Source organism: Canis aureus, chromosome 10 (assembly GCF_053574225.1).
Source record: "Canis aureus isolate CA01 chromosome 10, VMU_Caureus_v.1.0, whole genome shotgun sequence".
Taxonomy (NCBI): Eukaryota; Metazoa; Chordata; class Mammalia; order Carnivora; family Canidae; genus Canis; species Canis aureus.
In genome coordinates, this window is record NC_135620.1 from 66,211,420 (window position 1) to 66,226,476 (window position 15,057).

Genomic DNA, 15,057 nt, shown 5'->3' on the forward strand with positions numbered 1-15,057 from the left:
CTCCAGTGAGTTGCCCTGCTTGGTACTACTTCACATATGCTGTCACATGTTGTTGCTGGAAGAATTAAACACTGACCCTGTGACTCCTCAGGACAAGACAAGTGGAAGCTGGCGTCCAGTCTTCTTATCCACTCTGTGTCTTTTCCTTTGCTGATTTTAATCTGTATCCTTCCACTGGAATAAGCCATGACCATGAGGATAACAGCTTTTCTGAGTTTTGCAAGTCCTTCCAGGGAATAATCAGACTTGAGGGTAGTCTTAGGGACCCTGATACATGTTTCCTAGGGGGGCTTCCATGTGGAACTCCTAGAGCTACCCCGGCACAGGAGTTATATTTTATTTATGTTTTATTTTTATTTTTTAAAGATCTTATTTATTCATGAGAAACACAGAAAGGCAGAGACATAGGATCCCCATAAGGAGCCCTATGTGGGACTCGATCCCCTGACCCAGGATGACTCCCTGAGCTGAAGGGAGATGCTCAACCACTGAGCATCCCAGGAGTTCTGTTTTAGAAATGGTGGCTGAGCAAAAGGTGTAGATAAAAGTTCCATGGACAGTGGACACCAGTGCGGCCTGAGCAGGGTCCCTCACAGGGGCCTCATCATGCCAATGGCCTTGTGCAAAATGTGGCCATGGTATACAACTGAGCTGTAGGTGGGACTGGTCGAGGGAGTTTCTGGGCGACTTGTGATCATTCTGTCGACGGAAAAGCCTTAAGAGGAGGATTTAGGACTTAGTTTTAGGAAGGAGACAGGTGAGGCTGGAACAAGTAAGTGGGAAAAATGAATAAGATGCCACATATGTAGATCCATGCTGATGAAGTTAATCAGATCAGTAACTCATGCATTTGCCCATATAATTTTTACACCAGCCCTGCATTATAATCTCTACTCTTCAGAGAAGCAGACGCTAGTCAGTGGCTGATTGTGACACGACTTGCTCAAGGTGACACAGCTAGTTAAGTGGAAGACGGGGGTTAAAATTCTTTTCTGCCTCATTACAAAAGAAAATCCTAACCTTAAAAGCATAGTTATGTAGTTTAACATTATAGGCCATTAAAAAAAAAACATAGCTAATCTCTCACAGCAGGAAGTCAACTGACACTGCCTAAAATTGAAAAAGACTCCAGATTCTTGATGGTTTTTATAACCTTTTGTCCTAACTCAGATTTTGTGGCAAAGAGATAATCTGCCTAACTACAACGCGTCTTTCAATTCAACCCCAGTTTTTGAGGTAAATTCATGTTAAATTCATGAAATATCATTTAATAAGGACAATTTTGTGTATAGTTGGATTATTTTCTTTGAAATGATTTCCTTCCATTTTAACAATATGTGAAAAATGTCTACAGCAATAGTCATTAAATGTGAACATGGGTTATTTTTGATGGCGTGATTCTAGGAAAATGGTTAGTTTTTCTCTTCAGACTTACAATATTTTTCTCTTTAGAATATTTTCAGACTTTTATACTATGTTTAAATAAATAGTAAAGTTAAATTTCTAGATTAAAATAAAGCCGCCCATCATTTTCTAAACATCCTGGCTAGTATCAAAGAAGGACACTCTTTCCTGCCTCAAACTCTACATAGAGTTCTGTGTCTCTCTCTTCTCTACACACAGCAGCCACAGAAACGTGGCTATGTTTCTTCGCTATGTCATTACTTCCAGGAAAGAACATGGCTGAGTTGTTTATATCCTTAAAAGGATCAATTGGGGACGCCTGGGTGGCTCAGCGGTTGAGCGTCTGCCTTCAGCCCAGGGCATGATCCTGGAGTCCTGGGATCGAGTCCCACGTCGGGCTCCCTGCATGTAGCCTGCTCCTTCCTCTGCCTGGGTCTCTGCCTCTCTCTGTCTCTGTGTCACTCATGAATAAATAAATAAAATCTTTAAAACATATTTTAAAAAATAGATAAAAACATCAATTTGAAAACTTGTTCAGAGCATTTGAACATCATGATGCTCTTGGTGGGGAACCCTAAAATCCAAATACACATCATGCTGGTCTAGGAACTTGGAATATCCCAACAGTCAAAAGGGCTGTGTGTGTATGTGTGTATGTATGTGTGTGTGTGTTTCAAAAATAGTAATGCAGAGGGATCCCTGGGTGGCGCAGCGGTTTGGTGCCTGCCTTTGCCCAGGGTGTGATCTTGGAGTCTTGGACCCGGGATCGAGTCCCCCACTGGGCTCCTGGCATGGAGCCTGCTTCTCCCTCTGCCTGTGTCTCTGCCTCTCTCTCTCTCTCTCTCTCTCTCTATCATAAATAAATAAATAAAATCTTTTAAAAAATAAAATGGGAAATCTGAGTTTTTTCCATCTATATTCCTTGACATTGTGTTTATTAACTTATCAATATCTATGACTGGAAGAGATGAGAAAATACGTGGTGACTAGTGTCAGCAACTGAAGAACTATTTTTATGGTGCAAAACCTTAAACCTGGGAAAATCTCATCCATTAATTTTTCTTTCATTACTAATGCAGAAAATGCTGCTATTCCTTGATTTTTGAAGTAAAATACTTTGGGGCAACTTAAGAAATACATATATGAAGTTAGAGGTTTGAAAAGGGTTTATTTAAAAGAGCCACTGTAGTGAGTTAAATTTTCTTCCCTTCCAGGCCACATATTAGTCATTGTTTCCAACATGATTACATATCCCAAATAGGTGATAATAGCATTTGGAGTTTCAAAATGTAAAAGGAAAGTCTAATCCTGACAGCTTTATCCTCAAGGGAGCAGATTTTTTCATGGTTTAATTTGTCCCCCAGAAACCATTAGGACTTTAATTATTTGAATTACTCATTTTGGCTTTCCTAGGAAATACAGCTGCTCTAACTGTCCAGAGTTTCTATTAAGGCTAATGATGTGGGAGGTGGCTGTGTCTTCCTTTTCATCAGGTGCAGGTGGCAGGCTCGAGATGGCTGTTTATCCAAGGTCACCCTCCTCAGCCTACACTTTGCACTCAGGGTACCCCCCAATCTTGACCTTTTCTCAGAGGCTTTCATGTCCTTGAGAAGAGAGAAAAGGGAGATAGCTCATCTTCTGGCCAGGTCCCTTGCTATGGGCTGTACTCACATTACCCCATGTCAACCCTCACCAAATTCCTCAGGGCTAGGTATGTCACCCATTTTACAGACAAGGAAAGAGAGGCTGAAAAAGTAATTTCTTTAAGAGTTTAGAGCAATAAACTAGTCAGGACTCTGCCAGAAGCCTTTCTGACTCCAGAGCTGCATGGTTTCCATAGCAACCAAAGATATCCCTGCAACCCTCTGACCAATTACACACCCAGCAGAGTGCTACACCAAGGTCAAGAAATGGAACTACCATTGTGATTAGCACTACTACTCTTACTACAATACTACTACTCTTATTACAGCAGTTGCCTGTCTTCTTTGGATTGTAATTATTTACAATCTGTCTCTCCCTCCAATAAATTGTGACCCCTCAGATGGGAACAGTCAAAGTCATTTTGTTCTTCCTAGAACAGCCTGAAACAACGCTGTGCAAATGGTAGTCAATAAATTTTTGTTAATCCGAACAAAACTGGACAGGCCCTGGTGGTTCTGGGATACTTTGGGATATGACTCCTCCCATAGATCTCATACAGCTCAGTGATTAGTTTTGGTTCTCTTTGCAGACCATGCTACCATTTCACAATTATGGAATAGAGGTAGCTTTCGATATAGTTTCTCATGATTCCCCATCCTGGTTTTCATGCCCCTGTGTAATCCCTGACCCTTGAGTATGGGCTGGCCCTAGTGACTTGCTTCTTATGAACAGAATATGGCAAAAATAAAAAATAAAATGAAAAAATAAAAAAAGAATATGGCAAAAATAATGGGATGTCATTGTGATTAGGTCACAAAAGGCTGTGACTTTTGCCTTGCAAGAGTTCTCTCTGGCTCTTCTTGTGTACTTTCTCTGATGGGGAAAGCTAGAGAGGTCTACGTGGCTAGGAACTGAGGATAACCTCCAGACAACAGCCGGCAAGAACCAAATCCTGTCCCAATCTGCAAGAATAAGCCTTCAGATGAGACCACAGCCTTTGCCCACACCTCGAATGTTAAGGGACCCTGACACAACAGATCCAACTAAGCCATGCCCAGACTTCCAACTCACATAAACTGTGAGGTAATAGATGCAGACTATTTAAAACCACTAATTTCAGAGTAATTCATTACACAGCAATCAATGATTAATACATATGCCAACCATGTAATGTTTTTAGGGAGAAAAGTCTAGTACCATTATAACCTAAATTGGAAACAAACTATATTTTGGGGGATGGCTCTTTGGAAATGGTGTGAGACGCTAAGAAGCATTTATAATGGAAAATATAGCATCAACTTTGTGATTATAATTGACAAACTTGCAGTACAGAACTCACAAACTGTATTGTCTTGTTAACTTCCTCACTCGGGGAGGCTTGATTTCCGGCTTTTCCATTGCTGGTTGGGTAGTTTCCACACGTATAGGAATAGGACTTCTAGACACATACCAAAAACAGAACATCACCAACAGAAAAGTTTATGGTCTAGTTTTGGCTGTAGGAACTGCTTTCTCAGTTATTTTAAACCCTTAATAACATTGATGGTCAACATACCCATTTTTCCTCCTTTCCACTCTACTTATTAAATATAATTTTTAAATATGTCATAGAAAATCCAAAAACAAAAACCAAAATCATAGGGAAGAAAATATAGCAAGTAAGAACTGAGTGTAATTGGGGTACAGCATAAAGCTTCCCTGCCCAAAACACCTACCTCCAGGGTTTGGTTCATTCCCAGGTTTTGCCAATAAAATGAGCAAAGAGAAGCCTGTGGATAACCCATTTTTACTTCCAAGTAATCTGGTAGCTATGTTATTTTAAATATAGCACAGAATATATTTTTTTAAATATAAACACAGTATTTAATGTGAAAAATGCATAATCAGAAGGCCTTTAAGACTTGTTCTATAACATTTTAATTTTGTGTATATGTGAAAATGGTAAAAATTGTTTCACTTCTATATTTCCTCAAGGAAATATGCCAGATAACCAATGGGCTCAATCAAAACATTGATTTTTAAGAAAAAGCTTTCACGTGTTTTTGTAGCAGTTTTGACTAATTTCATTTAACAAATCAGAAATTACCTTCTGGGACCTAAGGACATCAAAAGAAGTTGAGGTCCTCAACAAGGAACTTCTGGCAAGTCACTGAACAATTCTGAGCCCTCATTTCCTCTTCTATTTAGTGTCTAATATGGTGATGGGCATGTGGCCAGTGCCTAATCAATATTTGTTGAATAAACATGTGAAAGAAGAGCAAATAGAGAAACTGGAGTCACCATAGCTTAGGTTCATGATTTCCTCAAGCTAGGACCCTAGAGTCAACTGAACGTAGTCCCTGGAAGAACTCACGCTCAACCGGGGGAGCACATAACTTCACTTGGGTGGAATGGTTGGCATCTGGAAAGCTTCATGGAGGAGTTTACACTTAGGCAGACGGAGGGAAGACTTCCAAGGAAGACAGAGGAGAGAGCTACAGAATGCAAGGTGCTGGAACCTCCTGTGGGTGAGGTCTCAGCAGAGAAACCAGGCATTTCCACAAGAGGGGGAAGCAGGGAGCAGGTCATGAGGGGCCTCAGACTCAGGAGTTTACACTGAAGGTCAAGGTGTCACTAAAGGTTTTAGGCAAGGGAATGGCATAGTCAGGCTTGCTTTCTGGAAAAGCCCTTAGAGCAAGGAAGAGAATACTGGTGAAGAGATAGAGTCTCTTCAAAGATGCTGGGAGCATCTTTAGAGACTGTGGTAGTAGGTATACAGACAGAGAGATGGTGAAGGCTTGTGGTAGATAAGGGTCATGAAGGATAAGGGTCATGAAGGAGGAAAGGATAGATGTGAGGGGAAATACGAATATCGAATTAGCAAGACATGTGACCAATTTCATGAGGGGATGAAAGAGGAAAGTCAAGGACTCCCAGACATCAGATCTGGAAAATGGGTAGGTAATAATGCCATTAACCAAGATTGACAAATAGGTTACTGGGGTAGGATGGGAAGGGATGAATTAAGATTTTGAAAACTCCAGGAGGCAGCTGGGTACATTCGCTGGAGTAAGACAACCTTATACTGAGAACACAGATTAGGAATCAAAGGTGACATAGAAAAGTATCAGTTTTATTTTTAACATCAAGAATTCCCCAGAGTAGCAGTTCCTGGAACACCCAGGGTACTTGCTGAAATTCTGGTTCCTGTCTACCCCACCCCACCCCACCCCAAAGCATCTGAAAGGTCTGGGGTAGGATCCAAGTGTGTGTGTGTGTGTGTGTGTGTGTGTGTGTGTGTGTGTGTTTAAGATTTATTTACTTATTTGGGAGAGAGAGAGAGTACACATGCACATGGTACGGGGGAGGGGGAAGAGGGAGAGAGAGAATCTCAAGCTAACTCCCCACAGAGCTCGGAGACTGATATGGGGCTCAATCTCATGACCCTGAGATCACAACCCAGCCAAAATCAAGAGTCTGAGGCTTAACCAATGGAGCCACCCAGGCACCCCTAAAGGTCTGTGTTTTTAATGCAATACTGCTACAGTGACCCTTGGACCCATTCTAGGAAACTCTACCCTAGTGATACCCCGCCAGTATTAGCAGACCACCAAGGTGGCAAGGAACTGCCATGATTTTCAGGTTGTTACTTACTTGGGGTGAGAGGGGAAGGGCGTCTGCTCTCTGTGAGATCAGAAGAGGAAGGTTTTCCTCGGGGTTTAAAGTGGTGGTGGCCTGGAAGCTTTAAGGAACATGTGTGGTGGGCAGCCCAGGTGGCTCAACGGTTTAGCGCTGCCTTACAGCCCAGGGTGTGATCCTGGGGACCTGGGATCGAGTCCCACATCAGGCTCCCCACATGGAGCCTGCTTCTCCCTCTGCCTGTGTCTCTGCCTCTCTCTCTCTCTGTCTCTAAATAAAATCTTTATTTTTTAAAAAAAAGGAACATGTGTGGTTCTAGTACCAGAAAGGAGCTCAGGATAAAGAGTACATCAATGGCCAAGGGAAGAGTGATGAACTGAATGGCGACAGAGAGCAAAAGCCCTGTGTGAAGGGGTCTCCCGTGCTCTGTGGAGAAGTCTGGACTCCACTCCGAAAGCAGAGCAGAGTCTTTAAAGAAAGGATGTCAAGCAGGGGAATGACAAGGTCTTATCTGTATCCTTGAGAAGCAACTCAAAGTGATTTCTTTGTTAGCACGGCGGTTAGAAATAAGAAAACCGAGAATAAGCAGCATTTTTGAGACTTGAGTTGTTTTAAGCCAGTCTTTTTCTATCTCTTCGTACTGACATGCTTTGCAATTTTCTTTTTTTTCCTCTCTGAGTTTATTAGCAAATGCCCTTGTGAGTCATGTTTCGAGGATAACACTGATGGCACAGAGTATCGTTTCCCCAGTCAAACAAGAAGCAACAGACCTTACATTAGCATCCTGAAGACTGGATTTCTTATTGATATTTACAAACGTTGATTCCTCTTTCCCAACCTGTTAGAGAAAACAGGCAGGTTAGTCAAAAGGGAAAATCTTCTAAGGGCCAAAACTGTTCTCAAGGCTCCAACGTTTGAAGGATCCCAGAAATGGGAAGGTAGCTCAGAGAGGTAGTTCACTGAGTACTCCGTCAATAACAAATTTTCTCCGGTGTTTATATAAGAAAAAAATGTTTTCGTGAGTCACTCCCCATCACGGGGATTAACACTTAATCACTCAAAGGCAATCAATGCTTGCATTCAGACATTTATTGAGCACCTGCTAGGTGCCAGCTCATGCTTGAATGGGAAAGGGAGAGTGTGGGAAAAGTCAAACCCACAGTTTAATCCCCCACCTCACATTGTAGATCAAGAATAATAATCAGCTCCATGCTCACATATCACTTACAGCTTACAAAGGAATTTAGAATCTGTCTTTTCATATCAGTGTAACGAGCCTGGGAGGAGTTACGTCATACGATTTTGATAGAAGCCTTGTCCTCCTCCCTCTGGTGAGTCCCACAAAGAATGGTGGGGGAGGAGGGGACACCCACTCGGCCAGTGAGGCCTGATGAAGGTACACGGGGTGTCAGTGCAGCAGCCCGTGGCCTTCAACCCATCAACAACCTACAGAGCTGGCCCGCACACTTTCCCAGTGAAGAACTCGGTGTTTAAATCTCTGTTCACATAACAGGTGTGGCTCCTGTCTCCTGGCTGGACCCTGTCAGACACCATATCTCAGGCCTAGAGTGCCTCCTGCTTCTGAAGGGCAGGAAGCAAATCTGGGACGTGAAGTTGAAGGAATGCACCAGCTCCACGTACCTGCGCACTCACTCGGGATGCGTTCTCCAACTGGGCTTTCAAAATGTTGCACTTCACGTGATCGGCTACAGGGGAAGGCAAAAGTGGGGTCTGAAGAGTCTTCTCAGAAACTTTTTTTTCCTCAGCCTGAGACACACACGACAGATTGTCAACAAAGAGGAAAGAAAACACCTACATTAACCTTTCCATCAAGCATAACTGCAAATAACACGGTCTTATCAAAAGTGTGCCCCCAACTTTTTATATGGGTGCCACTGCTTCTACTCTTTGCAAAGGATTCACAAGCACATGCTCTCATTCTCTTGTGAAGCAGGGAGAGGATGTACTAGGGGACCTCCGAGCCAGACATCGGGGTGACGGGACAAACAGGAGAGTCTCTTCCGGAGTTCTGCAGCGAGAGCTAGCAGCAGCTCCAGGATGCAAGGTTCGAGTTTTCCATCCCTTAACACAGGGCTGTTCCCTCCATAACTGCCACCTCTTACACAGAAAGACTCAATTCTGTGACTTGTTGGGGAAAGACTGCAAAATAGTCATTGGTATTCTTTTTTTTTTTTTTTTTTTTTAGTCATTGGTATTCTTACAGCAAATCTTGCTGCAAATTGCGAATCTCAAGAAACTTCTATCTATGCCACCTCATTGCAGAGTGTCTCAGATGTCAGCAATCTGGTACCCTGCCTTCACTATTTTGGCATTTTCTAGGTACTAACTAAACATGTACCTATAATCCATTTTATTTTTTATTTTTTTAAAAAAGATTTTATTTATTTATTCATGACACACACAGACAGAGAGGCAGAGACACAGGCAGAGGGAGAAGCAGGCTCCATGCAGGGAGCCCAATGTGGGACTTGATCCCGGGACTCAGGGATCATGCCCTGAGCTGAAGGCAGATGCTTAACCACTGGACCGCCCAGGTGTCCCCCATTTTATTTTTAAAGATTTTTTTTTAAGTAATCTCTACACCCAATGTGAGGCTCAAACCCACAACCCTGAGATGAAGAATCACATGCTGCACAGACTGAGCCAGCCAGGTGCCCCAACATGTACCTATCATTTATATGATCTAGTTAAGGTGGATTATCCTGAGACTACCTCTTTTAAGTGTGTCCTAAACAATAATATCTTTGAAATAATAGGCTTTGTGACTATTATATTTATTATAATAGACATTATGATAATTAACAACTATTAAAAAAATACTCATCTATGTGTATAACCTGAAATCATCTTTGATGGTACACACACCACACTGGGAATAAAACCTTAATGTCAGCCATGCCTATTGTGGTCACTGCATATCCCAATGCTAATGTGGTGCTTCGTACACAGCAGGTGCTTAATAAATACCTACTAAAGAAGATGATAATGATATATAGTTACTATCAAAAAAGATGTGTTTAGTAAGAAAGGTACAAGACTGTATGATTGCTAAAAGTCAACTTAGTGATAGCAGAACTCAAGGTGGCATGTTAGTACAGTGCAAGAGCAAAATGTTCTAAGGGCCTCAAATCCTGTGAGTTCCTAAATTAATCCCATTTGCTAATTCAAAAGTCCAGTTGAGTACCTTGGTACACATAGCAGGAGCGTTATGAAAGCCCTAGAGGAAGTATAGGGCAATTGGCTGGTTGACATCACTTAATAAAGAAAAGAGAGCACAGAAGGCAGTCTCCCAGCGGGACCTCCAAATGCATTGAGGAGCATTTGGTGTAACAAGTAGAACGAAGCAATTTCATGTAACAGCAAGATCAGCAGAGACAGAAGAGCTGGATTTTAATCTCAGCTCTCTCCCTCCCTGGCACCATAAAACAAAAATGATGATGACGATGAGGATGAAAAGGAAAACAATACCAGAAGCTCATATTTACGGAGAGCTTATTGTGGGGCAGCCACTGACTAAGGACATTTCAGGGGCTCCTCTCATTGAACCATCTCATTTGAAGGTAGATATGATCATTATTGCTATTTTATAGAATGACAAAAACAAAGCAGAGAGATGGTAAGTCACTGGCCCAAGGTCGCACAGAAAGGACACAGAAGAGCCACGATTCACACTCAGGATCGGGAGACTCCAAGGCTACAGATCTTGACCACTCAGCCATACTGGATCCCCTTAACCTCCCTGAATCTCAGTTTCTTTCATCATAAGAATATTGTGATAAGCAAATGAGAAAAAAACAAGATAGGAATGGTACTCTTATGTTAAATTCTTTGTTTGGAAAAGAAAACACAACTGAAAGAGAACATCAGATATGAGACTACTAATAATCCTAAGCCATCGCATTGGGTATAAAGAGAACAGGCTCTTTGATTGGAATCATTATCCTAAAAGACTCAGCATCCCCCTGAAAACAAGCCACCTATTTATCTTGAAACATGAGCCTGATAGTAGAGCTCTAGGATAATTTATCTTACGTTTGGAAATCCTGCCACGTGAAGATAATTGTTTAACACGAGCATGGGTGTTTTCACTGGGGTGTGAAGAGTTAATTTTTTAATTAGATTTAATTTTCTGGAATGATATGCTGGAATATAAGAATTAAATTGGCTCTAAAGCCCACTTGAGGTTTTTGACAATTGCTTAAGGGGATATAGTTATACTGATGGTAATGACCGAAGATCTATTTTAGAAAAAGTGAATGCTGCTAAAATGAGAAAAGAATGAGAATTCAGCATTGGTTCTCCCTTTGCATTTAATCCTTTTAAACTGCTTTTTTGGATATAAAATCAAAGCTGGCTTGTTCTATCTGACAAAGCAGGAGCTATTGGTCAGCTCTATGAATGGATTCAGGTGAGGATCAATATAAAACTTGGAAAATCTGACTATCATTCTATATAAATATGTTTGCATCAAAGGCATCTCTAGGAGATAAACATCTGGATTACAAGGAGTCCATCATTCTAGCCTGAAGGATGGTTCCAAGTATGTGCTGCTTTCTCTCTTTTGCATGACCACGTGTTGTGTTTTGCATTTAATTTGAATTGTGAAAAGATGCTTTATCATTCAATATTGAAATACAGATTTTAAAACATACAAATGAATGACAAGTGGGCTTTGAGATGATTACATTTGGAAACAGTCCATCTGTTTGGGGAAGTCATTTGGGGATAAAGAAATGATCAGATGCATTTTTTAGTTGTTTATAAAATTGTTTTATACACTGAAATCTGGTGAGATTTAAATTCCTCTGATAATTTCGGGCACAACTTTGGACATAGGCAACGGAAAGGTCTCCTCACCACCAAATCGAGAACAGGAACTTACCAAATCTTTGAAGAATCAGAGGATTCTTGATCCTTGAGACTGGAAAAAAAACCCTGAAAGCCATTGAAGCCATTGGTTGCCAACTGTGATGTCACAAAAAATTGTGAGCTCTGTTGCACAGAATGTTTGATTAAGGAGAAAGAATTGTAGCATGAAGTAACATCCTTTGTCTATGTGTTAGGACAAACTCAAAGTTATCTGACATCACTTTAGCCCACTTGCTCACTGATGTATCTCTTCAAGAGAAGGAGAAAAAATGCTCAGTAACCCACAGTTGTCTCAGATATACCTTAACCCAGAGCAAGCCACTACTATTGATGGCCCACCGATATTCATGGCAACTACAAATTACATAGAGCTTGTGAGCAATTTGCTGCTTGCTTTCTGCTTATTTCCTTGCAAAAATAGTTTTGGTTTCTGCCAAACTCTAGGTAAGCCTGTTGAAACCATTTATTGTATGGATTGCAGAACAAAAGTTTGAAAACAGACTAAGAGAAAGAAGACCAGTGCAGGGGGTATGTGAGACACTGGGTTGGTTCCCTAGCACCTAGTATAGATCTGCTCAATAAGCATTCATGGATTGAGTGAATGTCAGTGCTATTTTACAGGAGGGCTTCTTTCCAGCTGGCCATCAGGGGCGTAGGTATAGAAGAGAAAGAGGGTGAGCGGGCCATTGATGTTGTCAAAGGGACTTTAGGCTGCCCTTTGAGGGAATGAAAGGAAATGAGGGTGCTCTGAGAAATCCTGGAAATCTGGTGTAGGCTAGAGGGTTGGCTGTGGTGGGGAAACAGCCCAGGGAGGAAGTGTAACCTTTCCATGCTCACCAGCGTGCATAAGGAGGTAGAGCTTCCTGGGCCAGATCTTCCGACTTCCTATGCCCTCTTAGAAAAGGGCAAAGCTAAGCATCAGAGTGGAAGAAACAATTCACAAGTGAAAGACACTGCTTTGGGGATTTTAAAAATTAAAATATGTGTAAAACACTGGTTCCCAACTAGGGATAATGTTGCCCTTTAGGGGACATGTGACAGTATCTGGAGACAAGGTTGGTTGTCAAGCCTGATGGAGATTTAGCGGGTGAAATCCAGGGATGTCATCAAACATTCTACAATGCACAGGACAGTTCCTCCGCAACAAGCACAGCCCAAAATGTCAGCCGTGTCAAAGCTGAGAAACCCTGGTGTGCAAACGAAGAGGCATGTTGAAGTGCAGAGGCACTGGACCGGGAGTGAGGGACGCACTGATTCAGCCCCAGCTGTGGGACCTTGAGAAAGTAATTTCCCTTCCTCTGATCTCAGGTGGTAAGAAAGTTGAACTAAATCGTACGTTGAATCCTGTACTGACATTCTCCAGTTGTAGGATAAACTTTGGCTTTCATAAGGCTGTTCATTTGGATATAAGAACAGGTCTAGCCAAAGGAGAGTTTTGCTCCCAGCATCTTTTTCTCTCTTCTTCTCTCCTTCCCTCCCTCCTTCAATCCTTCCCTTCTTTCCATTTGCAAACAGTTATTGAACACCTACTATGCCAGGTGCTGTCAGGGAGAGAGAGAGAGGGTGCTGTGTCTCCCCTGAAATCATATGTTGAAGCCTTACCCCACATAGGATGGCATTTGGAGATGGGGCCCTTGGGAAGTGAACAGATTTAGATAAGGTCATGGGATGGGGCCCTCGTCATAGGATTAGTGGCTTTATAAGAGGACGAAAAGAGATCTGGCTGGCTCAGTCAGTAGAAATGCAACTCTTGATCTCAGGGTTGTGAGTTCAAGCCCCACCCTGGGTATAGAGATTACTTAGGAATAAAATCTTTTAAAAAGGAAGAAAGAAAAATTGAGCTCTCTTTGCAGGTGAGGACACAATGAGAAGGCAGCCATCTGCAAGGTAAGAGGAGAGCCCTTCCCAGGGAATCAAAGTGGTTGACACCTGGATCTTGCCCTTTCCCGCCTCCAGAACAGTGAAAAATAAATGTCTTTTGTTTAAACCACCCTGTCTATGGTATTTTGTTATAGCAACCTGAGCAGACCAATACAGACGGGTAAAGACAGAAAGAGGTAAACGTGGGTGCCTCCTCACTGAGGTCAAGGAGGAGAGGTCACTAGCAGATCCAGCCTGTCAGGCTCAGCACCAAGGGCAATTCCCAGCGCTGTAATTCAGCCAAAAAGAGTGTAAGTGAAATTCTGCTTTTAGGAGACTGAGCAGAAATGTTAGGAAAAATTGAGTAGAGATCCCTCCAAGACAAAGGCATGTAATCTAGGAGGTGGGGCAGGGGAATAAGGAGAGGTTTGACACGGTCCCCAGATCCAGGCTCATCAGCCAGCCCTGGTCCCCGGTACCTTATTTATGTTGATGTGCAGAGCAGGCCAGGGGCCAGCAGCCTTCACGGTTTCCAGTTCCAGCTTCTTCAGATGGGCGGCAGCCTCGCTGAACAGGGCAGGTGCTCCTGGACTCAGTTCTACAAGTGGCGGGAGGGGGGGTGGTGATGAAGAAGAAAAGGTGGAAAGGACAGAGAGAGAGACGTGATAAAAGATGCTGACCCTGACCCCCCAGCACATTTCTGCCTGCCTTCTCCACTCCCCTCCGATTCCCTGAATACGCACCAGCTGATGCGCTGTGAAAACAGCCAAAATCAAGGCTTCAAAGCCTACCTCCCCCACAGACGAGCTGGGTGGCCTTGGGCAAGTCACTTCATGTCTCTGAGCCTCTGGGCCATTTTCACATGAAAATAAAACTACATCCCCCACAGGGCTGCTGTGAATATGAGGTGAGGTCATTTAACTACAAATGCATTATTATTATTTTTTTTAATTTTTATTTATTTATGATAGTCAGAGAGAGAGAGAGAGAGGCAGAGAGAGGCAGAGACACAGGCAGAGGGAGAAGCAGGCTCCATGCACCGGGAGCCCGACGTGGGATTCGATCCCGGGTCTCCAGGATCGCGCCCTGGGCCAAAGGCAGGCGCCAAACCACTGCGCCACCCAGGGATCCCCCTACAAATGCATTATTAACGAGAAAACGCTACGCAAATTAGAAAGATGAGTGTTTGGGCTAACAGGCGTAGGAAGAAGGTGCCCTTGAAAACTGTGTTATGTTTCTAAGACCAAACTCATTGATTTTTGATTTCTGTACTAGTTTGGATTAGTTTGCCACCACTCTTTCCACTGGGTAGTATTTACCCATTTATACAGAGAAGTTTTTATTAATTATTAAGTATTCATTACATATTAAAGCTTGGGCCAAGTATCATTTGCAATTGGGATTGGGGCAGCTGGAATCAAAAGATAAACGAGGCATAGTTCTAGTCTACTGGGGGAGACAGAGACATGTGCAGACATCAAAGGTTATGTAGTTGCTAGAGGGCCAAAAGGGAAGGTGCTCCAATGCCGGGAACCAGAAAGGCGTGTTAGAGAAAGTTTCACCCACGACATTTGAGTTGGTTCCTGAAGAAATGTGTGGGCGTTCACTAGGGTAGAGAAAAGCCTTCCAGGCAGAGGGAAC

The 15,057-nt window shown here is 42.7% G+C and overlaps 1 protein-coding gene across 8 annotated transcripts in view; it reads right to left on the bottom strand.

The window, feature by feature from the left end:
* The window catches only part of EPB41L4B (erythrocyte membrane protein band 4.1 like 4B), a 127,275-nt gene that overhangs the window by 18,618 nt on the left and 93,600 nt on the right, over window positions 1-15,057 (bottom strand). For all 8 annotated transcript variants that reach the window (XM_077912843.1, XM_077912846.1, XM_077912841.1 and 5 more), the window contains exons 17-20: window positions 13,896-14,014; window positions 8,308-8,433; window positions 7,437-7,504; window positions 4,388-4,486 (exon numbers count right to left, since the gene is read on the bottom strand). In XM_077912843.1, coding sequence (XP_077768969.1) covers window positions 4,388-4,486; window positions 7,437-7,504; window positions 8,308-8,433; window positions 13,896-14,014 — 412 coding nt within the window. The remainder of the gene's footprint in view (window positions 1-4,387; window positions 4,487-7,436; window positions 7,505-8,307; window positions 8,434-13,895; window positions 14,015-15,057) is intronic.